We start from the raw sequence: 27,288 nt of genomic DNA on the forward strand, positions 1-27,288 counted from the left end.
CCTCTCAGGACCCTCTGGGAACGGGCTGTGAGAACTGCACACAGGGAAATGAGTTATCACAGGCAGCTATTTTTCCATGAAGATTTTATGTTGAAGCTTGGTTTTCTTCTCTACTGGCAAATATAAAGAAGGGGGCCTTTTCATGACTGCACACATAATCCTTGCTAGAAGATTGTCACTGATCTCCTAGCTTCCAGGATCCATAAAGGTTTTATGAATATACTACCTCTGCCCATTAGAGGAATAGTCCTTTAGTTCAGGGGTGGGCAACCTGTGTCACCCGTGCCACTAGTGGCACAAGCCATCTCCCTTTGCAGCATGCAGCTGATTAGGGAGGGAGCAGGCAGCACAGTGGAGGATACAACAGAGAGCAGAAAGCAGAGCAGCAGATTGGGCAGGGAGCACAGGGAAGGGAGAAAAAAGCACAGCAGCAATTTGAGCAGGCGAAGGAGATTGGAGTGGCCCTCGGGAGGATGGGGGGGCTTAAGCTGTGGTACACTTGCCAAAAAGGTCAGCCCCCACCACTTAAGCTCAAGCAGACATACATTTAAAGATCTGGGTCAGGCTCCCTGTTCATGAAGCCACAGTGCTTCTGGAGCTTGGAATTATCTTTTGTTCATAAACCCTTTCCTGAGAGAACAACATGGATGCCACACTGGCCAGTTTTCAGAGGCATTTCTGTCTGAGCGTGGATTTTCTCCCCTGCTGTCCGTTGCACAGAGGGAATATCAGACAGGAAGGGACCTCCTGGACTATCAATTCCAGGCCCTTATTATCACAGAGTCTTCCTTCCTTGAGACAGTGCAGCCTTCCTTCCTTGACGCTCCGTTTGTTTTTTCACACAAGGAGGAAATGATGATGACTCCCTTACTGAGGGAACTTCATTACATAGATTCATAAACGTTAGGGTGGGAACGGACCTCAGTAGGTCATCGAGTCTGACCCCCTGCCTTTGGCAGGAAAGAGCACTGGGGTCAGACGATGCCAGCTAGGTGCTTGTCTAGCCTCCTCTTAAAGACCCCTAGGGTAGGGGAGAGCACCACCTCCCTTGGAAGCCAAGTCTAGATTCTGGCAACCCTAACTGTGAAGAAATTCTTTCTAATGTCCGACCTAGAAAAAACTTCTAAAAGTACATGGTTAACAGATGCCACTAAGACATATTCACCCCAATAGTCCTTTCCCCATAGGTGCAGCCACAAAAAGAGATCAGGGCACAGTACCACAGAGATGTACTCAGTGACTATGGAATGTGCAGGGCCCTGCATCTAAGGAAACATGGTCCTTCTACCTGAGAGCTTGCCACCCAAATCAGTCTGAGACAGCACATTTCAGACACAGATAGCAATTCAAATGCTGCAGAAATAGTAAGAGATGTGTATGGTGGGACAAGCTCACAAAGGTTAATGGGGATGTCAACGGGGGACCCCTGTAGAAAGGTTTCAAGCAAAAGAAGTTTTTTTTAGACAGGCTTGAGGAAAGAGACGGAGGTGAACTCATACATAAAAGACAGCTTAGAAACAAGGAGAAAGTCCCAGAAAATCACTGGGCAGAGGGCAGGTGGGGAGGTGAGGTGAGATGCCAGCAGGGGGAGAAGTTGTGCAAGATTTTGAAGGTACAGGTAGAAAGCTTGAATTTGCTATGGAAGGCAAGAGGGCACATAGGGCAAGGACTTGTGTGTGATCAAATTCAAATTGAAAAATAATTTTAGCTCCAGAATTGTGTTTACACCAGAGGGAGAAAGGGGCAGCAAGATAAGCTCTAGGATGAGCAGAGGGGAGAGGACTGCACTGGACAAAGTTTGAGCTGACTCAGGAATGGATGAAGAAATGAGTGGTTGGGATAAAGACAGTGTTTAGAGATGTTAAAGAAGCAACAGGGCCAGCTGGATATGGCATCAGCGTGCTATATTTTAAGGTATGGGAAAAGACACAAAGAGCTGAGAGTGCCACTGGGATTGCAAACTGGGGAAAGGAGGCCAGGAGCAGTTATTAAGGGAAATAAAGAAGACAGGGAGAATGGAGAGCTTTAGGAACAATAGTGAGAAGTTCACTGTACCACATAGAGGTCAAGGTAATGGTGGAAAGAGCTGCTGGAGGGGCAAGATGGAGAAGAAAGACTAAACAAAGAGGAAGAGATGGGGGCTAAATGGTAGATTGGACATTACCAGCATGGTGACTGTAGATCATTGAGCAAACAGGGTCAGCCAGGGGCAGAGGATGAGATGAAGCAGGGAGGGGGTTGAGAAGGAACATGGATGAAGGAAAGGGGAATAAGAACCCACTGAAGACAACCCTGAATGAGCAGTTGTGAGATGGAACCAGAAAAGCAAAGAGCCATGAAACCCCAGGGGAGCAGAAGCCTTGAGGGTCCCAGGGAGAGTCATTTTACGGCATTTGTAGAAAATTCCTTCTGTGATTAATCTCCAGGGTTTTTGAGAAACCGTGACAAACAGAAAGGAGCCAAACAGGAAAGAATTAAGAGGGAAATGCTTCTCCTCTTGTGCCAGGAGTTAGCAGCAGCAGCCCGCCAGGCAGCCAGCCCTGCCTCCCCCTCCTCCAACCACCTCTATAAACACACAAGGCTTACTCAGAAGATTAGAAGGGAACAGGGCAAAAGACAAGAGTCTCTTTTGTAATGGGAGTGAGATTAAGGCATCAAGTGACCAGCTACAGCTCCCAAGGGAGTTTCAGGCTCCTTAGAGCCCTGGATCTTCATCAAGTTCAATCCCCCATGAGCCGAGGGAGCGGTGAGGCGAAGGAGGTGGTGTGTGCCACAGAGAACCCGGCCAGAACACATGCAAGACCAAACTTCCTAAGTCTGCAGTGCAGTCCAGGAGCTAGTGTCTGTAAGTACCTGCAGCCAGGGGTGTGGGCTTTATCACCAGGGCTAAAAGATTTCCTCTGGACTGCCAGTCTTGTCTATCTGAATACAGCATTTGTGGCAATTCTGCATGTATCTGTTGTGTGCCCTACATCTGTCTGTCTGTGATGAACTTATGATTGCTCTGGACTGTCCGTGCATGGTCTATTGGAGCTAGTTCATATCAGTTGGCGTGCAGGTGAGATTGTTATTTTAAGTGGAATGACCAGACTGATTGAGTGAGTAGTCAGGAGTGAATATGTGGGGGAAAGGGCAGGCAAGGTTCTTTGGGTAGCTGTGATATCTTTTATTAGACCAACTAAATAGCTGGAAAAATGCTTTTTGCAGGCTTTCGGGCACAAGCACCCTTCTTCAAGCACTGGGGAAAATTTACCTTGCTTATTTAGAGACAAGGATTTTGGGGTGTGATATGATTTATTGAACCAGCTGTATAGCTGGAATAGAGTTAGACAAGCTTTTGAATGCAAAGCATTCTTCAGATCCGAGGAGAAAGGCAAGCACAGCTACAGCATCACTCTAACACTACCTTTCTTTTTTAGTCAGATGCCCAGGTATCTGCCTATGCAGTCAATGTAGGAAGTGATCCTAATATGCCAATCCCAACCCTGGTGAAGCTACTTCATATCACATCCCCAACTCTTCTCGCCCCCAGAAGAGAGCCAGCTACCTGGTTACATCCTGTGGCATTTCCAGAATAATAGGCAGGATATTCGAGAAACTGCCATAACTTCTTTTTAGCCAAGGGAAAAGGCACTGGAAAATGCCCCGTATCCTGTGCCTGTAACAGAGGAATTGAATGGAAGTGGGAAACGTCCATTATTTACATGGGAAAGAGCTGAAGTTTCCATGTTTGGTAAAAATTTATTCTGCATTTGAGTTATGTGATGAAGAGTCTCCCTGGGTGCTTTCAAGATGCAGAACACAGACATTCTAGCCAATATTTTGTAAGCTCCCCCCAAGATAGCTACGTGAGTATGCATACATTTCTGACATATGCCTTACATGTGTGCCAGTTCAACTATAGTTGAACTTTAGAAATTGCCCTTCCAAATCCAATACTCCATATAGAAAACTATACAAAGATTTAACACATACAATCAGTATTTAAAAACTAGGAGCCAACCACATGGCTGGCTAAAGCCTTGGTTGTGCGGGTGCCTAGTAAAACCACACAGGGTGAGATTTAGGGAATTGTTATTAAAGTGCAAGACAATGTTTTAACTGAAGCAGTAACAGTTATGAGAATGTTACTAATGTAGGTTATTATACATGTGGTCCTTGTAGGAAGGAAGGGCTGGTTGTTGGAGCAGGCAGCAAGGCAGACTTTATAGTTTTCCAGGTCCTCTGCTGAGGAGATTAGTTGAAGATGCTGGCATTTAGATTCATGCTTTCCCACATACGTGCAGTGCAGGGAAATCCTGAACAAGCTTATGCATTGGGCAAGATCCTCTTTTACCTACAGATCATCCTATTCTGCCCTGCTCAAATCTCTCAAAAATATATTAACTGGGTATCAACTTAGCCCTAAGACAAAATCACACAGATCAGTGAGCATTACATTTGCATGAATGGATTTTCAGGACTCAAATAGGGTGTGATAGAATCACACCAGATACCTAAGACCACTTAGACATGTAACTGGTGGCATAGGATTTTGCCCATTGCCAGCGTATACAAGAATATATATATGTGCATGTGTGTATGCATACGCTCATGCACTGAAGCTAATAAATTTAGGTGTGGAAAAAGCTAGTACTTACAGATTTGGATAGCTATTCATTATTCTGAAAAAAAAGTATCACCCTTCTACCTGTATAACTTGCATTATTCTGTCAGACAATGACTGAATGGCTACTTCTGTACACTATGTTTAAGGTGATGTAACTTATGATTAATAATAAATTATCGAGCATTATTCACACTAAAGGCTGTGCTCTAAACCGAGCCACTAGACAGCATCACTGCATTAGAAAAAACTGGAAGGACTTCCTTCACTGCCCTGAATATATTTTATCTCCCAGTATAATTGATTTCAGATTATTGTGATGTGAAATCTACTGTTAGAGAGATGATGCTGGAGTTGGACATCCTTCGTGTTCCAGGCATGTTCTGTCCTCCAGTGCTCAAGCATGACATTAGGGGGCACTATGCTGTCTGAAACACTGTATATCATAACCTGGATGCAACACCCAGACAGAGCCTAAGGAAGTCTGTCACATGCAAGTGCTGGACAAATAAGTCAAAAAATGTCCAGGAGCCTCCTTCTGGATTAGTAAAAGACATTGTTTTGCTTGTATCTGTCCTTGCCCTTTCTGAGGTTACTTGCTAGGAATAAACTATGAACAAGGTTCCTGTTTGCAAAAAGAGACAGCTTTAAACTAAACTGATGGGCAGCAAGTTTTGAATATGTTTACCCTAAATATTCTTAATAAATTTCTGGCGCCAGGAGCTTGTATATATTACATATGTGCAGTCTAATTAACTAAGGATGAATTTTGATCATCAACGTTGCCAGCAAGCTGCTCATGAACTGAGAGTGCTTTCTGGATGTAATTCACTGAATTATTTGAATGGCAAAGGTAAGGATGCCTTCGGGTGATACCTGTTTTTGAACCGACTGCATAGTTGAGATAGAGTTAGACAAACTTTCAGTTGCAGGATGTTCTTCTTACCTTATTCTTATTTGAATAGCAAGGAAATTCTAGAACGTCACAGCCAGCTCACATGTAATTCATAGATAGAAAAAGAGGTGACACTCAGCAAATGAGCTACAAGCTGTAAAGTACTCCCCAGTCTTTGTACGCTATGGCATGGTTGGACATATTTGCCCTCAAGCTGGGATATACTCTGTCCTCCAACTCCTCATCATGGCTCCAGGGACATGTTGGTGCTAGATGTTGGTGCTACCTTTAATGACCTAGTTCTTCCTCCCTCACTTCATGGCACAAGGGGCTCTGTACTGCAGCAAGTGCTGTCCTCCATAATATTGATGTGCACCTTCTTCCTGTACCCAAACGCAGCGTTAAGAGAACTGATGTTGTGACACTGCAGGCACTGCTCTTCACAAGTGACACTTGGAGGAATGTCCTTTTTTCTCCCCTGTATATTAATTGTTCTAATTTTTTCCTGAATTTCTAGAGCCCCGATCCAGAGCCCATTGAAATGAAGGGGAGTCATTCCACTGACTTAAATGGATTATAGTTGAGTTCTTCTGGTTCTTAGTACCAGTGAAAGTTTTCTGACAAGTAGCAGCAAGGAGTGCACTTTGGGCTGAAAGGATAGCTCAGCACTGCCTGTGCTTATTCAGGGGCTGATCCTTTATTTTTTTAAAGCCAGTGGACAGACTGATATCCTAGGCCCTACGCTGAGGGTAGCAGTCCAGTTCTCCTCTGCTTCATACTTTACTCCACAAAGGTCATGAAACCACCCCCAGCAAACAAAAAAAAAAGACAGTGAACTGAACAGTAAGTAACACAAATACCAGAAAGCTGTGAAGCACTGGCATTGGAAGATCAAAAATGGTCAGGCCTTTGAAGGAGGTGTCTGTCACCCAAAGAGTTGAGGAAATTTGCGGAAGAAGGAGACATTAACCACTGGCAACTTATACTGCCCCTGTGTTTCAACCCTTACATGTTCCCATAGGACCAGTCATGCTGAAGGAGAAGGACTCTTTCAACAGCTGACATGCATGAAGTAGGATAGGGAAGATGATGGGGGTGGTTTCTTCCTTCACTGTCACACCTTGCCTCATTCTTCATCTCTTATCATCCTCACCCCCACTTGTTTTCATTAAAGAACTACAATTTTTTTTTAAGAAATGTTTTGTGTTCCCAGCCAAATCAGCCAAATCAAGTCCAAATCCCTGAGTCAGTCCAGAACCCTAAGTGGTCTTACAACCAGCAAATATCCTCCATCCCCACTAGGGGCTTCAGATATTTCCAAAGGCTTTAGGCAGGCATCCTACATACAGGCCCGAGCCTGGAGGCTTGAGGTTTGAATGTTCCCAAGTTTCGCCTGCTTGCAGCCATGTGGCTGCAGGAGCAAGCTAGGGAGGGGCCTCCCATTTCCATAAAATGGGCTTTAAGCCCCACCACCTCAGCAGGTACTAAACCATGCCAAAGAACAGTTATCCCCAAGAGGGCTTAAGGAGAGCTGCCTTCTTAGATCCAGATACATGGTGTTTCCCCTGCCATCAAAGGACTACAATTCAAGAAGAGCTCTTGTCTGTGAGTGGGAATCTGCTTCCAAGGATCAACATGCTTTGCTGTTCTCTGCTGTGTTTAATCTATCACCATTAAGTCCTGGAAAGGAGCCCAAGCCTAATTTAAACACAGTCCCCCTCCCACATTTCCCTTTCCCTCATCCTCGCTCTCTCACCTTCCCTTTCCCTCCTCTACTTTCCTGCTCTCACTTGTTTGAGTGAGTCTCCAGCTTCCCCACTTTTTACTCAACATTCTTCATCTCTTATCAATGTTTCTCTCGTCCTTCATAGCCACCTTTTTTCCCCTTTCTTTCTCACTTCTCTCCCCATCTCCTTTCTCTTCCCTTTATCCTACCTTCTCTTCCATAAATCATGTCCACGGGTCTCTGCACCTTCTTCTTTGGAGTCTGTGTTAAGATATTATTCCCTCTGCCAGGAGCTGTCAGTCGTCCATGCGCTGGGCCAGTGCCTTGGGCACTCTGCCTCAGCCCAACCAGGAGGTGCAGTTTTTTCTCTCAGTCTTGTTCCCATCTGCAAAGATTTTAAGTTAGTTCTGTCTCCTCTCTCAGGGATCCTCACAGAGTACCTGCACAGAGCAGGGAATAAATTGTGAAGCCCTTCACTTCTAGATGACAGTTTAAGCCCAGCCCAAGCCACTTAGTAGCTGAACAATGAAATTACGCAGAGGAGACTGCTTTGAGGTCTGTTGATGTGAGTCAGTGCTCCCAGTCAGGTGCTGCAGGAAAAACCAGGATTCAAACCTAGTTCAGTTGGATTGACACAACACCTTATTTGATTAATGACAGAGAGGATCTAATAACTATACCACACACAAGCTATAAAACTAAATGACAGAAAAGACTCCTTCCCAGTATTCAGTAAATGAACTATCACAAAAGTCCTAGTATATGTTAGCTGCAGGAGTGTCCCCTCACCAATGCAGGCAGGAAGCGACTCAGTCTTTGCAGCCTTCACTGGCCATGGATCCATGCCTGATCACCAGGAGTGATCACCGGGAGTGATCAGCTGGGTGCAGGTTACAATGCTGCAGTGATTTCACTTTCTCTCCTGGATTGCACACTTTCCTGGCAACTCTGTTTCATTCTTATACTGTTTATTGTATAGCTTCAAAGCATTCCTTCTCGATAGATAGTCGATTAAAGTCCAAACAAAGCAGGTAGAGAGGGACCACCACATTACAATTGCTAACTGCTTGGATCCTGTTTTGGGTCGTCTAGTTGTGAAACTTGTTTTTCCAAGCTTTTGATCAGTCTGGAGGTTACACTTTAGTCAAATGGGATGGATCTTCATTGACTGAATGCAATAGCTTAGGGCATTGATCACAGGACACTGTCTTGGGTAGTTGTTTTAACAATGAGGCAGAACTCAAAATAGTCTGCACCGGTGATGGTCTATGGAGACATTTGCAAAACCTCAGACAGACACTGAATGCCTGTTCTGAGAAATATGCCTTAATTGAGGAAGGATGTGTCAACAAGGAGTATACAGTCACGTAGGGATATGCCGTTATTTATGAATAGTTTCACATAATAAAACATTAGTTACATTTGCAACTAGCACAGGAGATGAAATCAGTTGGGACTGGTTTATTTTGCATGGTCTCAGGCACGATCTTGCATTCTTGTGCAAGATACACTGTTATTTTAATTTGGTCATTTAAATTTCATGTGTAGGTCCAGCCAAGCTTTCTGAGTCATCAGTAAGGACCTGGAAAAGGAGGGATGGAAAGATAAAGCTGGCAAATCCCTTCCCGTCTTTGTGGCAAACTGGGTTGTGCTGGTAACTGTGGAGAGAAGCTCTTTACAAATGCCAGGGATTTCACAGAGGAAAGGGCCTGAGCACTCCTTTCAGTAAGACTTGGACACATGATGATCATTCTCCTCCTCATCACCAACATTCTCTCTTCTCTTTATCAGGCATCACAAATATGGCCGGACTCTACGCTCTGCTATAGTTCTCACTTACGGGTTAGGTTGCTAGCTAGAGATCTATCATACAAGACCCACCCGATCCAGAATTCTTGCACGCATTGTAAGGACATTTGAGGATTCCTTTGAAAAGAAATATGAAAAATTGCATTTTTTTGTTTGTTTGTTTGCTTTGATTTTTTTAGCAAGGTTCATCCTTCCTGAAATGGAAGATCCAGAGGTGCCACAGGCATTCAAGTACTGAGCCCTTGGGCATGGTATAAACACTAAGATCACAAAAGCATAGACAGACAGCTAGATAGTTAGATCAGAGAGCTAGAGCTACTATCTGTTCTCTACTGGGTTGGACTTCTAGAGTCATCTAAGCAGACTAAGGCAGTTAAGCCCAATTCTTTTCCACCCTGCTCAAGTCCCAGAAAAAAACTGTTCATAGCAAAAGTGGGGGCCTCCTCCTCACTGCTTTTTTGCAACTAGGTCTAATACCAAGATGATAATATGTTGCAAAAGGGATACATTAGTGGATTTTCAGGGACTCATGTTGAGTGGAAAGTAATCATATGTGAGTGCTTAAATTCACTGTAAGGCACTCAATGGTTGGGATAGGAGCTGTTCTCCCAAGTGTCCCTTTCTCAATAGCATCCCCGTAATGCACAGAAATTCATTATTAGCTCACTCAGATCCACCATCTGAAGGATTTGCTGTAGCCCTCCAGGCCTGCCCCTGCCTCCATCCCCTTGGTAAACTGCCTGATAATCTGAGCTTGTGTCTATTCTGTTTCTAACAGGATCTGTGATGACAGTGACATACACAAATCGTGTGGCTAATGCCCGCCTGGGCACTTTCTCGCAGCTCCTGCTCCAATGGAAAGGGAGTATCTACAAACTCCTCTACTGTGAATTCCTCATCTTCATCACTCTCTACTTCACCATCAGTCTCATTTACAGGTAAGCTTCATCTTTCACCCAGGCCTTCAGATATCTTTCCTGATTCTGCCTGTCATTACCATGGCTGACTGGGCTGTGTAGAATAAAAAATAATTATATGGGCAAAAAGGAACGGAGCAAGAAACTTTTAAAATATATCCTGGCTGTATGAAGCAGTATCAGATTACACAAGAGGGGAGACCTGCTTCCTGGATCCACATAGATTTCAAGAGAGGAAACGACACCTGTCAAGGGGTGGGGCTACCCATGAGGCCCTCAACAGCTTACTGAAACTCAGTAGGCGGCCCTCCACCCAAAATAATTGCCTGCCCCGGTTTACCATCTAATGGCTCTTCCAAGTCAGTGGGGGTAGAGTTTTCTCCCAGTTCCTAGTGAAACATACATGAGATGACCATTTTCACAGAAGAAGGGTGGTTACTCCTTGGTGGGACAGTGAATAATCATCCCCAGAAGAGCAGTTCCTGGATCCATGCATGTAAACAAACAGGCTATACATACACAGGGGCTACCCCATCCCCCAGCAGGGTGGTTTCCCTGAATCTGGGTGTGAGGGTTCAGTTGGGATATAGGCGGGACAACTAGGATGTCAGAGGATGGGGGTACAAATTACTAGATCAACAGGTTGCGGCCTGGTTTGGTGGAGCAGGGAGTGTGGGACCCAGGTCCACAGGAGCTGGAAGGGGAGATCCAAGAGACATAGTCTGAGACATAAGCTGAGGTCAGGAGCCAGGGGTCAGAGAGTTGGTGCCAGGTTCCAGGCAGAATCTGATATCAGGGTCAAGGAAGCCAAGCTGAGTCAGGATACGAGGGAAACTAGAGAGAGCAGAGCCAGCACCGAGCTTCAGGGGAGATCAAAGATCAGGGTCAGGAGAGACAAAGCTGGGATCAGAAGTCAGGAGAACCAGAGAGAACAATAAATGCAAGGCTTGCTAGAATAGACTGAGGCTTTGTCAAGGCATGCTTGCAGCCTGATGCTGTAGGTGTGTTTACAAGGGGTGAGTGGTGCTTTTGGCAGCCAATCCAGCTGCAGAGAACTGGGGCAGTTACTTTAATCAGGGATCAGTGACAGGTGTGGTAGCTCAGGTGTTCAGCCCACCCAAGCAAGGCATGTGCAATCAGAGGCCCTGACACTGGGTATTGGGACTGTAGCAGGATGGGCCTCAAGGGTGGCCATAATGCCCCCTGGTGGAAGCCTTAGTCCTGCCCTGCTCTGACTAGCCTCTCAGGGTCTCACCCTGCTGTTTCACCTGCCACACTTTGATGGAAATAATACAAAGGGGAGGCTGCCTTCAAAGCCTGGTGAGCTCTGGGTGCTCTTTTTCTATATTCTGTCCTCCTTGGGCTCCAATTGACCTGGCTGATTTGGGGCTCTGACCCCATCATGTACTGCCTGTTGGCCTTCGGGCTCTGAACCCCTTGCCTTCAATCACACTGGGGCTCTGACCCCCCTCAACACCAGCTCTCCCTGCAGGGCTCCAACTTCTATTGATACTAGCTCTCTATGTGGGGACCAGACCCCTCTGGCCTAATGGTTTTATAGGATAAAATTATGGTCTCCATGCTCCCTTACAGCCCTTCCTATGCCTTGCAGGTTTTACATTGTCCACATTTTTTGTAAAGGCCTCAGGCCAAATTCTGGCTGCAGGCTTCCACTTGTTCAAACTTTCTCAGACTTAGCACTTCATTGTTGATAACACTAGGCTCAAGGCTTTCATCCTTCTCAGCCTCTCTATGTCTTGTTCTCTGGGCCCTTGGCCCCATTTCACACATTGTCCCAGCACCTGGAGTCTTGGATCCCTGCAAGGCTGCTTGCACTCTCTGTGCCAACCCCCTGTGGTCCCTGACCCTTCCTGGGCTATGTGCTGGGTGCTTCTTGGGCACTCCTGTGGTTTCCTTACCACCTCTATCAGCCAAACCCAGTTCTCTGCCAGTTATTGATAAACCCCTTCTGAGTCTCTCTGGGTCCCAGCCACCTCCCACCCTTTGGCTGCTGGCTCTTTGCCACTCCCTTCTGTTACAGCCCAGGCCAGCAGGAGTTCTGCTCCCAGTGGGAGTCAGGGCCAGACTGAGCAACCTGGTTGAGGTGCCAGGTGTTTTCTACACTGGGATCCACCTCTTTTGAGTCCCATGGCCTTGCCCTTGAACAGAGGTTTCTAATTAACACAGTACTCAACCTGCCCTCAGGTGTTGTGGCCAGTGCCATAGCAATGAAGTTTGGTGCCTGGGGCAACCTGCAGCAACAGCCCGCTCTTGCCCCGCACAGAGATTCGGGGGGCACATGCCCCCCCATGATTGCCCAGGAGTGCATGCAGCAGCAGGAGCTGTCCTTCCCCTGTCCTCATGCCCCTCCAAATGAGTAGCTCATGGCTCAGTCCCATGTGCCGCCCCATCCGGGCAGTGTCTGTTGGCACCCCTTCACTTCAGCGTCCAGGATGGTTGCCCCACTCGCCCCCCTCATTATGGCACTGGTTGTGGATTAAACTACTGAGCTGCAGCCACTGCTTTCTCCCTTACTGCATTTCTCTCCTACTGTTGTTCCCTGGCTGCTTGTTCTTCTGCAGCTGGTCTCTGCCCAGCTTTCTGCTGCCTACTGGTTTGTCATGGAGTCTTTAGAGGGAGGGGGACATCTCTCTTTCTTATGTGGAAAGTCAGTGAGCTCTTATAACTTAAGTGAAGGTGTGTCTCTGAGCCCAGAAAACAGCTCTGATGTACACAGAAGATGTACCTGTCCACCTTGCCATCATTAGAGACTGTATGGGAATGCCATCCCATTTGAATGGGAAATGCTGCAACAGAGGTTTTGGATGATTTTAACCTCATGGTAGTGCTCAACCCAGCTCAGCAGCACTTCTCTAACATCAAACAGCAAGGCTCTCCTAAGTGAGATATTTACATACTGCCCATCAAACCAGACAATTGCTCATTTGCCACAAAAAAAAGTCCTGAGCTGGGTGATTTCTTTTGGCAGGTGTCCTGGACAGGATGGCATCATGTGGTGTCACCTACAGTGACATTTCCTTGTTTGATCAGGAGCATGTTTCCCTTGGAAAGACCCAGGTTTGCTTTACTCAGGAGACTCCCACACAGGCAGGGCCAAAGAGGGCAGTCTTCTGCACAGCTTACAACCAGAACTGTGCCCCTGTGTCCCCTTTTCAGGCTGATCCTGAATGAAAGCCAAAGGCTGATGTTTGAGAAGCTGGCTCTGTATTGCAACAACTACGCTGAGCTGATCCCTGTGTCCTTCGTACTGGGTAAGGAGCTTCACTTAGAAACACAGGGCTGGGAGAATGAAGGGATGCTTTCTCTTACTCCCCTGACACTGTTCTGTAGGATACTGGGATGGTGGGGCAGGAGTTCCCCTGTCCTTCTTTTAGAAAGGCCTCCAAAGAGGGTGCTCCCTCTCTGATCACTTCTGTGAAACATGACACAGGTGTTCCCAGCAGACAGCATTTTTTCTTTGTATGCTAGAGATATTTAGGGCTTTGCTCGAGGGCAGGAGACCTAGACTCTGAATGCCAGCAGCACCCACCCTGTTGGAAGATTCCTAAGAGAAAGGCCCCTTTCTGCCTGCCACTGAACATGCCTGACAAGATCCTTGCAATGAAGCCTCTCATGCTTATGTAGACAAATAGATTTCTCCCCCTAACTCTGCCATGTCAGGTGGACATCTGGATGGGCTAACTTGGCCAATTCCACTCCAGGTTTCTACGTGACCCTAGTGGTATCTCGCTGGTGGGCACAGTATGAGAGCATCCCTTGGCCTGACCGCATCATGAACTTGGTCTCCTGTAACGTGGATGGACAGGATGAGTATGGACGCCTCCTGCGGCGTACAATGATGCGCTACAGCAACCTGTGCAGTGTGCTGATTCTCCGCTCTGTCAGCACTGCTGTCTACAAGCGCTTCCCAAGTATGGAACATATCGTGAGAGCAGGTAGGTACCAGCAGCTTCCTTCTGGTGTCATCATCCAGAGGACAGACCATAGTCTTGGGAGTGCAGCTGACTGAAGTGTGTGAAAAATGACTGTGTGGCTCATAAAACAAATGAAGATGCTCACTAGAACGCCTGTGACTCAAAAAGTCAGGGTTGGGTGAGTGGTTAGTGAAACCCAAAACAACCTGCTTGCCCTCCACAAGAAGTTGAACTGCTAACCATTTGGGGGCCTAGGTATGAAATCTCTTTTCTAAGCACAATTCATTTTTCCCTTTTTACACACACATTTGTCATTGTACAGCTGGTGGGGTTCACACAGATTAATTCCACAGGACAAGAGTATACTAACTTATCATTGCAGGATTCCTGATATATTCATAGCAGCGAGCTCTGGTTCGTTACTGTAAGGTTGCCAAGGGGCACTGGATCACCCTCATTCTTGCACCCACTTAAGTCAGTGGCTAAACATCCAATGGCCATGTTGCCCAAATTCTGTTAGTGGATACTTGCTCATGAATTCTGAGCTTTGCTGAGAAGATGAAGGGAACCACAATGCAAGGGGTCAACAAAACCAGCCAGAGGCTGAACAATAGGACTTAAATGCACACCTGCAGTGTGGTGCATTTTACTGGAAGTCAGAGTAACTATTGCACATATTTATGCATTGGTGGGGAGGGGGAAGAGGGGGCATTACTCTTGCAGAGATGGTAGACTGGCAGCTAGCGATGTAGATGCTGTCAGAAAGAAAATACACATTAAATGAAGAATGGAAGAAATACAGAAAGACAGATCAGAATTTTGACCTGCTAACTTCCATACTAGTAAGGCTCAAAGGCAGCTTCAGCTCATTCCAGACTTGTTTCTCAGGTGTTGGTGCTATCTAGTGGCCACTGAAAGTCAGTGCTTTTCAGTAAACTGCCTACATTTTCCACCTCCTTTCCTATACACAAGGGATTGGCAAGATTTTTGGGCAGAGTACCAAAAATACCCTCAACCTTGACTTGTAAGAGGTTGGTATGCCAAGGGTGGAAAGAGGGGGAGCCGTGAGGGGCCTGACCTTTGTTGTGGCAGCACAGTCCCAGCCCCTTCCCTGAGATGTACATGCCAAAGCAAAATGCCTTTGCGTGCTGTGCTGTGACATGAATGCCAGGGGTTCCCTACCTCTGCTCTAGGCAAGTGTATTATATATGGATTTCTTTTGTCAATCCGACAGTGAGGACCTTGAATATAAAGTTTCATTTTAACATGGAGCAGCTAATAGTAAGGGGAGTTCTGATGGCAGCTTGGGTATAGAAAACCCCAGGAAACAGTGATGTGGTCATTAGTTTCATCTCTTTTTAAGGTCAGTTTGAGTATTTTGATTTAAACTGAATGGGACCAATAGAGAGGGGGTGTGCTGAGGATCAGAAAGGAAGTGATGCAGCTGTGTCAAAACCATCTCTCATACCAACTATGTTACCTTAAGCAAGTCAGCACTTCTCAGTGCCCCATTTTTATTTTCCATCTGCAGTTTCCCCAAAGGAGATTACAATGCTTCTCATTGTGAGTGTTTAGTTGTGTACAGTATTTGTGCAGCATTGTTTTTGGAGGCACTCGTGGGTAGAATGCCCTCTTTTTTTTGCTCGTCAAAGAGCATGCTTGCTTGATGTGAATAACCCATTTATCTAGCATTGTCCCCCAAGCCTTCCAATTAAAAAATATCTTTTTTCAGAGCATCATTGAGAGCCATCCCTGGGACAGAGAAAGGGAGAAGCACCCCAGGCTTCAGGATTTACACTGCCTGGGAGAGCTCTGTATGTACCTGAGACCTAGACCACCTTCACTGGGTAAACAGAGTAATTGTAAGCTACTCAGGAGAATGCTGTAATTTCACAGCACTGGCCTTGCTATTGTCCTGATCCTCTGCTCTAAACACCTGGTAAAATCTGAATCCTTCATGCACCACCAGGTGTTGCATACTGTATAAAAAGGCTCTGTCATTCATGTCCATAGTGCTGTTTGCAACCTAGTGTGTCTAGAATTTTTTTTTTACAAGGAGAGGCTCTAAGCCTCGAGGGCCTGCAAACAACTTTTCAGCCAGTCCTGCGTCTTGGTCCTGTCCTGCTTGCAGACGTCTCAGGATCACTGAAGTACACAAGCTTTCCCACCTTGCCAAGGGCAGACCTCAGAGAAGGACTTCACAAAATACCCAGTCCTTAAACATATTCAGGCTGGAAATACCCTAACCCAGGGCTGTCCAACTGGCAGGGATTAACTTGTGGCCTCTGGGCTCCCACCCAGTGGCCACTTCTCTCCATGCTCTTACTGTTGTGATGGCTGGGGTCTGGGCTCACACTCCCCTGTCTGGCTTCTTCTTCACCTGCCCCAGTGGGACAGTATGGTATGATGCAGCCTGTAATGTGAGGGGAGGCGAGGGCCTGGGAGCTCAGAGTGTGGGGATTAGGAAGCCCACATATTGCTGTGGAACCAGAGATGCCTGTGGCCCCACTAGTGGAGTTCATGCAGCATACAGCCCTCAGCTGCTTAGAAATTGGACAAGCCTGCCCTAACCCATGGGCAGCACCTCCTCCTGTACTGGGTAGGTCAAAGGCAAAGAGTCAGCAGGCTAATGTGGTTAAAGCACACAGTTTGTATAGCCAAAGGCACACAAGAAGGTGATGTGGCTAACACCACACTCTCTCTCTTTGAATCCCCAGTCTGAAAAGCAAGGTATGCAGTCTGAAAAGAAAGGTGGTGGAATCTCCATCCATGGAGGTTTTTAAGACCCAGTTAGACAAAACCCTGGCTGGGATGATCTAGTTGGAGATGGTCCTGCCTTGAGCTGGAGGTTGGACTAGATGACCTCCTGAGGTCCCTTCTAACCCTAATTTGCTATGATTCTATGATCCCTATAGCTAGGTCAACTGGAGGTAGTCTATGGCATAAATTGAGAGCAGGTCTTGAACTCCTGCCTCCAGAGGCATAGCAAGACACCTTAACTGCCATAACTATCCTGGCAGGGATCAGGCAGGCCTAGGAATTGCAGAACTTCCTTGACACCGTGAGACCTTCTCTCAAGTGTGGGTCCCAGAACAACAATTTGCTTTGCTTGTATTTTAGGGTGCACACCCCTGGCTTCCTTCTCACAAGAGCCTGGGTTTTTCTTCATGTGCCATTGAGGAGGAGGGGCTATGGCTTCCTGTTGTCCTTGCTCTCCCACTCATTCACATCTCTTCTTGCCCACATAGGCCTTATGACACCAGAGGAACACAAGAAGTTTGAGAGCCTGCATTCCCCCCACAACAAGTTTTGGATCCCATGCGTGTGGTTCTCAAACCTGGCTGTGAAGGCGCGGAATGAGGGCAGGATCCGGGACAACATGCTCCTCCAGGGCATCCTCAATGTGAGTCCTGGAAAGAGCGAGTGCAGGGATCTGAGAGCAAGCAGCCCTGTCCTCCTTCCTGTGTGCAGCTAAGGGTATCGCTGCTGGTCAGGGTGAAATGGGGCTTATGGAAGAGCCTAAAAAGAGCCTATCACATCCCATTATGCATCCACTCCTGTGTGCCAATGAATGGCAGGAAACCAAATCCCTCTCCCCCTGAGGAGATATGGCGTGGATGGAGGTAAAGGATTTTCCAGGGCTTTGTATGGTTAGCTAGTTCAGCAGGGGCATGAGGGAGCCCAGGCACATAGCAATGAAGAGATGTGGCTTTCCTCTCACTTCTGTTGCTTCACAATGATGTAGCTCCACTGACCCAAGGGAAGCCACTTCAGATCTGTACCAGTATGAGGGGAGAATTAAGCCATGAGTCCCTGTCCCATCGCCAGGAGACAATGTCTTCCTCTAGGACAAGCCTGATATCCCACTGTTTCTCTACTGTGATGATGGAAATGATGGATGCCCAGGACTAAAAAAATCAAATTACTTCCCCCCTGTACTTGGGAGATGTGTTTGGGCATGGTTAAGATCCTCTGAGAGGAACAGTACAGGGTGAAAAGTACATGGGGTGGGCTAATATGACGTGACTGCTCTGGGAAGGGAAACAAGATCTATGGTAAATGGCCCAGTCCTTTTCTATTGTTTCTTACTTGTCAGGAACTAAATACTTTGCGAAGCCAGTGTGGAAGGCTCTACGGATATGACTGGATCAGCATCCCCCTGGTCTACACTCAGGTGAGAGCATGCACTCAGTGTATTCACTGTTCTGATCCTGCCTTTCTGCCCCACAGTTTTGTGGGAAATGACTAAAACCAGAGAACTGACATGCTGAGGAACCGGCCAGACTCTTTGACACATACAGGAATCCCCCATACCTATGCACAGACTCCAGAGTACATACCCCACAGGCATATAGACTTCTCTATATATCACATATACACCCATACATACATATCTTAACATGAACCCCAAATAGACATCCCGTGACAAATAGAAATATTTATGGATGGACTCCTAGGTGCACATTCCTTGTGCACCCATACATGGATTCCAACATACCCACCTAAATACTCACATTCATATCTCCACATTACCATCCCCACACACATTCCCACACATCTTCTTTGGGAATCCCTCAGTCAAGAATGATTGGATTGTCTTCCATGAGTGTCTTATCTGCGGGTCCAAAGATGGCTGACAAAGCTGATCTGGGATCAAAAAACTCTGTTGCAACTTGGGCACATGTTTCCATGCTGAGTGGGTGGCTCCAGCTTCTTGATTCACGACACACTGTTTCTGCAGCTTCCACTTTTCCATCTTCTGTTGTCGTCATAAGGTTTCCAAGTACTGAGATCCTTCCAACCTACTTTTCCTCCATTTGGGGCAGTCCTGGGCAATAGTCTCCCATGAGTTGATGTCAATGCTGTATTTTTTTCAAACTGGCCCTGAGGACATCCTTGAAGTGCTTTTTCTGCTCTCCTCTTGAGCATATGCCTTGGGTGAGCTGGGACAATAAAACTTGATTCAGGCGTCTGGAGTCAGACATCCAGGTGGTGTGGCTGGCCCAGTGAAGTTGATGTCAAATGGCCATATATACACACAGAACCACACACAACCATATAGATCTCCAAATAGGCAGCCCCACATATACAGCTGAAGCGCTTGTGTATTTCAGCATAAACATCCATCCAACGTGCATGCACACATACACACACCCACAACCCCTTCTGTTCCTCATATACCTGGCATGCAATACACACATAAGCACAAGTGCACATGTTCTTTTCTGGTTAACCAATGTGTCCCCACACACAGTACACACAAATGTACTTTATATGTTCATGTACATGTGCACACCTCTACATATATGCACTCCAAAGCCTGTTTCCTCAGGTTGTAAGTGAACCAGGCTCTTCCCTCCTAACTATGCTGACAATGAGAACGCTGCTCTCAAGCTGCTGGAGAATTCAGCATGGGTTGAACTGGGAGGTGCCTCCTATGTTCCCTGTGGCAGGGAGAGCTGTTTATCTGAGTAAGACACACTAGGCCTTTTAACCATTCAAGAGCTTCCTGGCCTCAGGCCCAGGATAGACACTGTGGCAGGAGTCCCCTCCTTTGTCTTGTACAGTCCAGTTACTCAGGTAATGCTCACTGCTGATGTGAAACAAGGAACTAGGTGACAATAAAGGAGGAATATATTAGGAGCCCAAGCAAAACAGAGCCTCCTGGAAACCAGGGGCCAAGACAAGAGAATGTCAGTCACACAGTCACAACTGTGTCTTAGGTGGTCACATCATGTGAGACAACACTGGGTCACCCCTTCTCATGCTCACCTGCACCGTGTGCCTTGCACTAGCAGAGCCAGCTCCTCCCAGCATTCTGCCCAGGGGTTGCCTAGGTGTCCTTGAACACTGTCACAGCCTTCTGCACAGAGCAGTGTGTGGAGATTCAGCTAATGATGGCACAAGGCCAGGAGCAAGTTAGCGGTGGGTCCTTGGAAGCCAAGATACAATGTGGACTAAGTCTGCTTTGCTGAGCTTGCACTGAACTGGGTTGCCTAGCTGGGGGGAAGGTTACTAGCTCTGGGAGGATGAGTCTATCCATGGGGGAGTCTCAACATTTACCATGGAAGCAGCTCTCTTTGCTTCCATCCTCCTGCAAAGGGAGTTCCAACAGGTAGCCGTAGCCATAATCCCTGACCCAAGGTCCTGCTCTCCTTGCACTGGGTGTATCACGTTAGATGTCCTTCTTTATACTGCAGGGCACTGCCATCCCAAGCAGGGTGCATGTTATATGGCATCCTTGGCACCACAGGCCACAGAGAGGTGGCAGGTGCTGTGCTGCCCACTTATAAGCCTCATGGCATTTGGTGCTTCCCTGAAAGCCCTGCTTCTGGGTTCTGCATGGCAGCTGCTATTTTAATTACACAAAAGAAAAAAAGCCCCAGTCCTCATGGTAACAGGGAAAAGCTTGGAAAAAAGACTATTTATTAGTCTTTCAATATTATTTCAAGATTATTTCCAAGAGGGAAAATGGATTTTTTTGAAGTTGTCTTATTTTATCTCATGTTTTTTGTGCCAAGATCACAGTTTTGGGGAGACTTGCTCATGATTTGATGAATGTTCAGGGTTTACAACACTACAGGCATTCTCTATGTCCAAACTGGGAATTTTAAGGGACTCTTTCAGCTGGTCTATACTGGTTTCCATTGGCTTCAGCTAATGACCAGAAGCAGAAGTCCAAGGATCTGGGGGGGCAGCCTGTAGTGGTGGGCTCATTTGACCCTACAAAGTCTTGTTTTCTAAACCTATTGCTCTGTAGGGAAACAGTTGTCAGACAGCCAGCGGCTTTGCTGTGCAACTGTGGGGAGGGCATTCAGCAGTTGCATGCCTCAGCTTCCTCACCTGCCCTTCTCAGGGTATTCTGAGACTTCTTTTCCTATGTGCTTTGTGATCCTTGCCAGGGAGGAGCAAAGCACTTGCACGACTGTCCCTGATTTATCTCTCCCCTGTAGTTATATGCTCATTTAAGAAACAGCACTGAGATTAAATTCAAGGTACATGAGGAAGGAGTGGGGGTTACATATGAAAACCTCAGCAGAAAGGCAGCTCTGTGCATAGAGACACTGTCCTTTGTAAACACTAACCCTAGCAAGGCTACTGGGCGAGCAGTTCTGAAGAGCTCCTCAGCTCAAAGGTTGGTGAGGTCAGAAGGCTGGTAAGGTCAAAAGGAATTGGGGAGAAGCAAGCTGGGAACTTATGCCTGCCTCTACTTGTTTTCTGCTGCCTCCATCCCCACAGGTGGTCACAGTGGCTGTTTATAGCTTCTTCCTGGCCTGTCTGATTGGCCGGCAGTTCCTGGACCCAGCCAAGGCCTATCCTGGCCATGAGCTGGATCTTTTTGTGCCTGTCTTCACTCTCTTGCAGTTCTTCTTCTATGCTGGCTGGTTAAAGGTAAGTCTAAGGACATGCAGTCTGACCCGCAAAAACACTTCTTTCTTCCTGGGAAGCCTGGAATTGATTCCCAGTCCCAGGCAGAAGTTTCTCAAACTGCCTTGAGGGTCGCGCACTGGATTTAATGACCATAGCTCCAAGCTGCTGTGAAACAGCCCCCATTCGAGTGCCAGTGCGTAACTTGCTCTCTGTAGGCCAGCTGAGGCTGGGGACAATGCTGAAGTCTCCCCTGTGTCTGAGTGCTCCTCCCCCTGCAAAAAAATCTTAGCTTCAGCCCCTAAACTAGCTGGGCCTGAGCAGCTGGGACAGGGAGCTGGTCTGGGACAGGGAGCTGGTCTGGGACAGGGAGCTTCCTTAGTTCAGATTGGGAGTAGTCTGCAGCAGTGGACCATTGCTCCAGCTTGGGATGGTCTGTGGCAGGAAGCTCTGCTGGCACATCTGGAGGGTGGTCTGAAGCATTGACTGCACTGGCTTTGCACAGCATTGCCTTGTGGCCACCCCTAAGTCTGAATCCAGAGACTGCAGTGACCGATGAGAGAGACTTAGCTGTAAGGCTGTTAGGCAGAACAGAGTAAAAAGCAAATGTATACCTTACCATAAATTCCCCTAGCAGTTGCTGGACTATTAACACATCCTTTTTAACTCCCACAACACTGCTGATTCGAAACAGTAATGTCAGTTTAAATACATAGCCATTTATTTCCAAGGTTCAGCCCAGCCCTAGTTCTGGGGCCCAGTAAACCCATGGGTCCCCTCTCAGGGAGGGGAATCCAAGCCTCATCAATGACCCTTGCCATTGTTGTCACTGCATAGGTGGCTGAGCAGCTCATCAACCCATTTGGAGAAGATGACGATGACTTTGAAACCAACTGGCTCATTGACAGGAACCTGCAGGTAACTACGGGACCTGATGTCCCACACAACACAGCTTTTAGAGAGATGAGGGCAGCACCTGGCAGCTCAGGAGGTTTCCAGACACCAGGAGGGAGGCCATGGGTGCGCTGTCCATGTAGCATCTCCTCCCTGTCACTCTTCCATCATGCAAGGGTGACAAAGACAGCAGGTCTTGAGGCCTGGGTTTCTTCTTTTCTCTTTTGCTGAAGGGAGTAGGGTCAATGGCTTGATGCTGTAATAAAGTAGGTTTATATTGGATATTAGGAGAAAAATATTGTTAGAACATTAAGGCAGTAGAATAGACTGCCAAGGGAAGTTGTGGACTCTCCATCACTGGAAGTATTCAAGAGGTTGGACAGCCACTGGTAGTGGATGATATAGGTGTAGCCATGTCTATGTTCTACTATGGGTATTTCCCATGCTTGGGGACTTTGCTGGTTGCCCCCTCCCCTGCTTTCTGCTACATGCGTCAGGATATTTTTAAGCCTTTCTCAGGGGCATTGTATGTTGGCTGCAGCCACAGCTGAGGATTTTGACTGGGGTGTGCCAGTGCTCCTGCTGGGACTTAATGCTGGAGGTTCCTGGCTAGGTCTTGTCCCTTTGCACCCCATGATCAGATTAATATGGACTGTGGGGGTTTTTGCATTCCTCTGTAGCAATGGATCTCTTAGGTGTACGTTAATGACTGCCTATAGAGCCAGGATGTTGGCTACCGTGGTCCCCGTGCTTTACCTATAGCAGGTTAGGGTGTTATGTCTTGTGTTGCATCAGAGTGGTAGTTTTATGAAGGGTTTAGATTATGGATTTTTATACAGTGGTTTGGATAAGGATGATTCTGCCTCAGGCAAAGGGATGGACTAGATAACCTCTGGAGGACCAACTCTTCCAGCCCTATTTCTCTGTAAATCTATGACATCATAAGAAAACAAACTGGCAACTCTCAATCCACGTATCAAACCCAGTGCTTATCCACTTTGCTCTCATGTTACATTCCTACCCTACTCCTTTGCCATATCAGACTGAGCTCTTTGGGGCAGCGTGCAAGTTCCCTTTGTTGTCAGTGATAAGCCATGAACAATTACAACATTACTCCCCTTGAGTCTGACACTCCCATCACCCCCATTACAGGTCTCCCTTCTGGCTGTGGATGAAATGCACCAGGATCTTCCCATTTTGGAGAAGGACCTATACTGGAATGATTCTGACCCTCAGCCACCTTACACCACAGCCACCGCTGAGTACAAGCGGCCATCATTCCTTGGCTCAACCTTTAACATCAGGTGAGTGAAGCTAAAGGCCACTAAGTGAAATGACCAGTGGCATCCAGGTACACACTGGACTTTACACAAGGCAGTGCAGTACAAGAGTAGTAGATTTCCTTTCCTTTGGATGACAGTGCTTTCAGATCCTCACTTTCGTGTGGAATCACAATAAGAGACTGCATCTGTATTGCCCAGAGAGAAACGTTCACCATTCTCAGTCACGAAGCACTTGTGGTCATGTTCTACCTCCTGTTGTGTGCAATGACCCCTCTTCCTGTCTGTAGCCTGAGATTCCCAGTTCAAGGTCCTGCTATTGCATTTTATGGTAGCATAGTGGAGGGGATAAAGTTTCCCCAAGTTTGCCTCCCAGCCCCAGATCTTAACTGACCCCTACTTGGTATTCTGCCCCCACCCCATGAGAGGAAAACCCTATATTGCATTCTCAGTGAATTACTGTGTATAGCAGCCTGTTTTGCTTCCCCCAGCATGCAGAAAGAAGAGATGGAATTCCAGCCACTGGAGCAAATTAAAGAGAATGAAGAGGCAAACCACTCTACCCCACTGCTGGGCCATCTGGGCCGCTTCCTAGGTGTCCGCTCACCCAGTTTCTCTAGGTCCTCTTCCCCAATGAACCTACTACGCAGGAGGAATGACCCCACATCTCCCTTCCCTCATTATTTTTACCAAGATGTTGGCAAACATGGAAGCCCCCACAGTGCCAGTCAGCACAGGGGAGACTTCTCCCATCCAAGTTCCAGCTCTCATGACCAGTGGGACGAAGACAGGAAACTGAGAGAGTTTGAGGCCTTCATTTCAACCCCCTTCTTCGAGAGACCTGGATTCTACAGTGCTCCACAAACACCCATCAGCTCTATCCCAATGATCTTTCCCTCCAGACGACCAGGCCGCAAGAAGCCCCCTGCTCTCTCCAGCATTGCTGCATGCTCAGCTTCTCTGAGAGACAATTTTGCCAACCCTTCACCTTCAAGAGCTAGTGACATGGACAGAAGCCAAAGTTCCCTTGGTTCTGGAGTTAAGGAAACTTTTGTTTGGCCAACAGAGCGAGGCAGAGCCTGGGACTCTCTGGTGGTGACAGTAGAAGAAGAAAGGAACAATCTGAACAGCAAAAATAAAGAGGCTGGCCCTATTAGGAGTCCAGTTCAGTTGACCACATCAGAAAGCCCCCAATTTCCTTTCATAGCAGAATCTCCAGACTGGGAAAAGCAGGATGGCTTCAAGAGCCTGAAGAGCGTGAAAGGCTGCCGACATCCCTGGCTGACTCTGGAGAACATGGCACCAGTTGGCACCCCAAACTCAGATCACCCCAGCTCCTTTCACACACCCAATGGTAATAGCCCCCTTTGCTTTTCTTTCACACCAATGACCTCCCCTATGCTTGAGAGATCATCCATCGGAAATACTGGCACTATTTCAGTCCCAAGCTCAGATGATGCACCTAGTGCCCCAGACCAGGCTTCCGGGGAGTTGCCTGGGACTACAAGAGATATAACAAGTGAAAGTGCAAGTGCTCAATACCCCAAGGAGCAGAAGAGTGTGGAAAGCCCCTCCCCTAATGACTCCGGCATTTCTTTAGCAGATGGTGACTTTGTGGGTCTGATGGAAGTGATAATGGAAACTGGGGAGAACGTTTCTGATGAAGAGAAAGCAGAGAGGTACAGCTAACAGCAGAGAGCAAACCAGCTCATTCTAACTGCTGAAATACCTCCTCTGCTGACAATTTGAATTGCCTTTACATCCAGCTATATTGGTGCTCAACATCATTACAGGTTTATACAGAAAAAGTACAGAACCATACCATACACTGGCAAAGAGCTTCAGTACCCAAATGACAGACTGAACCCCCAGGACTAGACTCACCAGCACTCGCCCTACTGCAGTACAGCTAATGAGAACTATTCCCAGAACATCAGTACTAACAGCACAAGAAAATCCTGCTATGATTCTAAGTGTGATTTTTTTTAAAAATTACATTTTTCATAAATAGCAAGCCCCTAGGAATGAAGAATAATTGATATGGCATCCACCTGTGAAGAATGTGAGCATGTGAGGATTAAAACTAATATATTTGCTAAGTGCACCTGCAAACATTCACTGCATTATAAAACCCACAACACAATTCAGTCTTACTAGTGCCTGTCAAAAGACCAGATGCAGAAACAGCCTTTAAGGGGGTACATGCAATTGTAATGAAACATGATAAATTTTAAGAGAAAAAAAATATTTCAATAGTCAGAGGCATATTATTTGCAATATGAATTTAAGATGCATTAGCAAAACTGAAGGTAGTTTATGACTTTGGGATTCAAATAAAAAAGGGGGATTAAGCAGAATAGCAGCTGAACAGAGAACAGAAAGGGCTGTGACATTGACTGCAGAGTGCAACCATTTCTTCTTTCCAAAATTTTTACTCATTCACTATTCATCCCTATACAACTACTGAGTCATTGTGTTAGCATTTGAGGTGGCAACTAGAGATACTTGGAGGATAACTATTAAAAAATGGGGGAGTGGGGAACTTGGCATATGAATGAGTTACATATTCCAGCGTGCAACCTGACAAAAAGAAGTAAAAGCTGCAGGTGTTTCATTTTCTCATTCTTGTTCAGAGACATGAGCAGCAAACCAAACAGACCACAGCAAATGGACACAGATGCAGCAGGGCAGGAAGTCTTGGAAGGTTAGCAACTGACTGAACTCTATAGCCTATTATTAACTCTTGCAACTCACAAGTCTGTCATAGTAGATTTTTCATTTCATGTTTGTTTTATCCCCACTATCACCCCTCTACCACATACCCCCAGTAAAAGGAAGAAACCTAGCATCTAAAATTAGCATACTCATCTGGTTTCCCAGATCTTCAGCACTTAGACCCGTGAACTGATGATCTTTCTAGAAAGTACCTATAAACCAATTTTCCAGAACACTCATTAAAGTTTTATTTTGAAGTCTAGTGTTACAGGACAATGTATTCCCTGTCCAATAGGCAGCTTCAGAGGATAGCTGTGCTTTCTCTTCTATAGTCTCAAGGTTATGCTAACCTTAGTAGTCCCCTGTGGTTCAGTGGTAGAATCCTTGCCTGGCATATAGACCTAGTTTCAGTTCCCAGACACTTACACAAATACAGCCATGGAGGCACCAAACATCTGGACTCAGTCTGGCCTGTAGATAGTCTCAGTGGCCTAAGTGGAGGTGATGAAAAGTCTAGGCAGCCTTCTCCAAGTACTCCTGCCTAGGCATATGCATTGGTCTGGGTGACTTCCCATCCATAGACCACGATCCAGCAGGACCAGTGGTTGCCAAACATCAGCCTTACCATTCATTAGTATGGACTGATACGATTTACAGCTCTATGAGGCTATGCCAGAGATTGTGTTGTAAGGGAAAGAGGTTTTCCTGTTCCAGTAAGATGCAAATATTCCCTACTGTTCATGCCATGGGCTTTTAATTAATAGAAATGGAGTCATTTTCCCCTATGCCATTTACCCCAGGAACAAGTTCCTTAAAATCTCAGGACTTCAGGCAAGTCTGTAAAATAGGTGCAAAAGCATGCACACATTTGACTCTCACAGTAGTATAAATCTTGTTTCACTTCAGCAGGATGCTTTAGTATTTGTTGCCCTGTATTACTACGGCAAACATAGCAACAACGCTCAAGTAACCCCTGCAGCATATTCTCCTGGTCCAGAACATAAAATGCCTTGCTCAGTCACAGGGACAGGTACATTCAGAGGCACATTCCTAAATTCCTTTGTGAGCCAAGTCATTTCCAAGACGTGCTCCTACAACTAACACTCCCCTACCTCAATCCCCAGCAGATGTGTCCCTGACCTT

General features: G+C 46.7%; 1 protein-coding gene across 1 annotated transcript; it reads left to right on the forward strand.

Moving 5' to 3' along the window:
- Positions 1-2,595: 2,595 nt before the first annotated feature.
- Positions 2,596-27,231, forward strand: BEST1 (bestrophin 1). Its single transcript, XM_090032303.1, has 10 exons — positions 2,596-2,845; positions 9,815-9,974; positions 13,131-13,225; positions 13,676-13,909; positions 17,137-17,291; positions 17,985-18,062; positions 21,128-21,280; positions 22,094-22,174; positions 23,303-23,454; positions 23,922-27,231. The coding sequence occupies exons 2-10, from the start codon at positions 9,823-9,825 to the stop codon at positions 25,117-25,119; spliced, it is 2,298 nt and encodes a 765-aa protein (XP_089888429.1). The 5' UTR covers positions 2,596-2,845; positions 9,815-9,822; the 3' UTR covers positions 25,120-27,231.
- Positions 27,232-27,288: the final 57 nt, after the last annotated feature.

The sequence above is a fragment of the Crocodylus siamensis genome, chromosome 2, assembly GCF_052110815.1.
Source record: "Crocodylus siamensis isolate JL-2025a chromosome 2, ASM5211081v1, whole genome shotgun sequence".
NCBI classification, from domain to species: domain Eukaryota; kingdom Metazoa; phylum Chordata; order Crocodylia; family Crocodylidae; genus Crocodylus; species Crocodylus siamensis.

What these genes read in the sequence shown, in the direction of transcription:
- BEST1 (XM_090032303.1), top strand. Translation starts at nt 9,823, where the DNA reads ATGACAGTGACATACACAAATCGTGTGGCTAATGCCCGCCTGGGCACT. An exon ending in TCCTCCAGGGCATCCTCAAT is followed by an intron (nt 17,292 to 17,984) that starts GTGAGTCCTGGA and finishes CTTACTTGTCAG; the next exon opens with GAACTAAATACTTTGCGAAG. An exon ending in TCCCCCTGGTCTACACTCAG is followed by an intron (nt 18,063 to 21,127) that starts GTGAGAGCATGC and finishes CCATCCCCACAG; the next exon opens with GTGGTCACAGTGGCTGTTTA.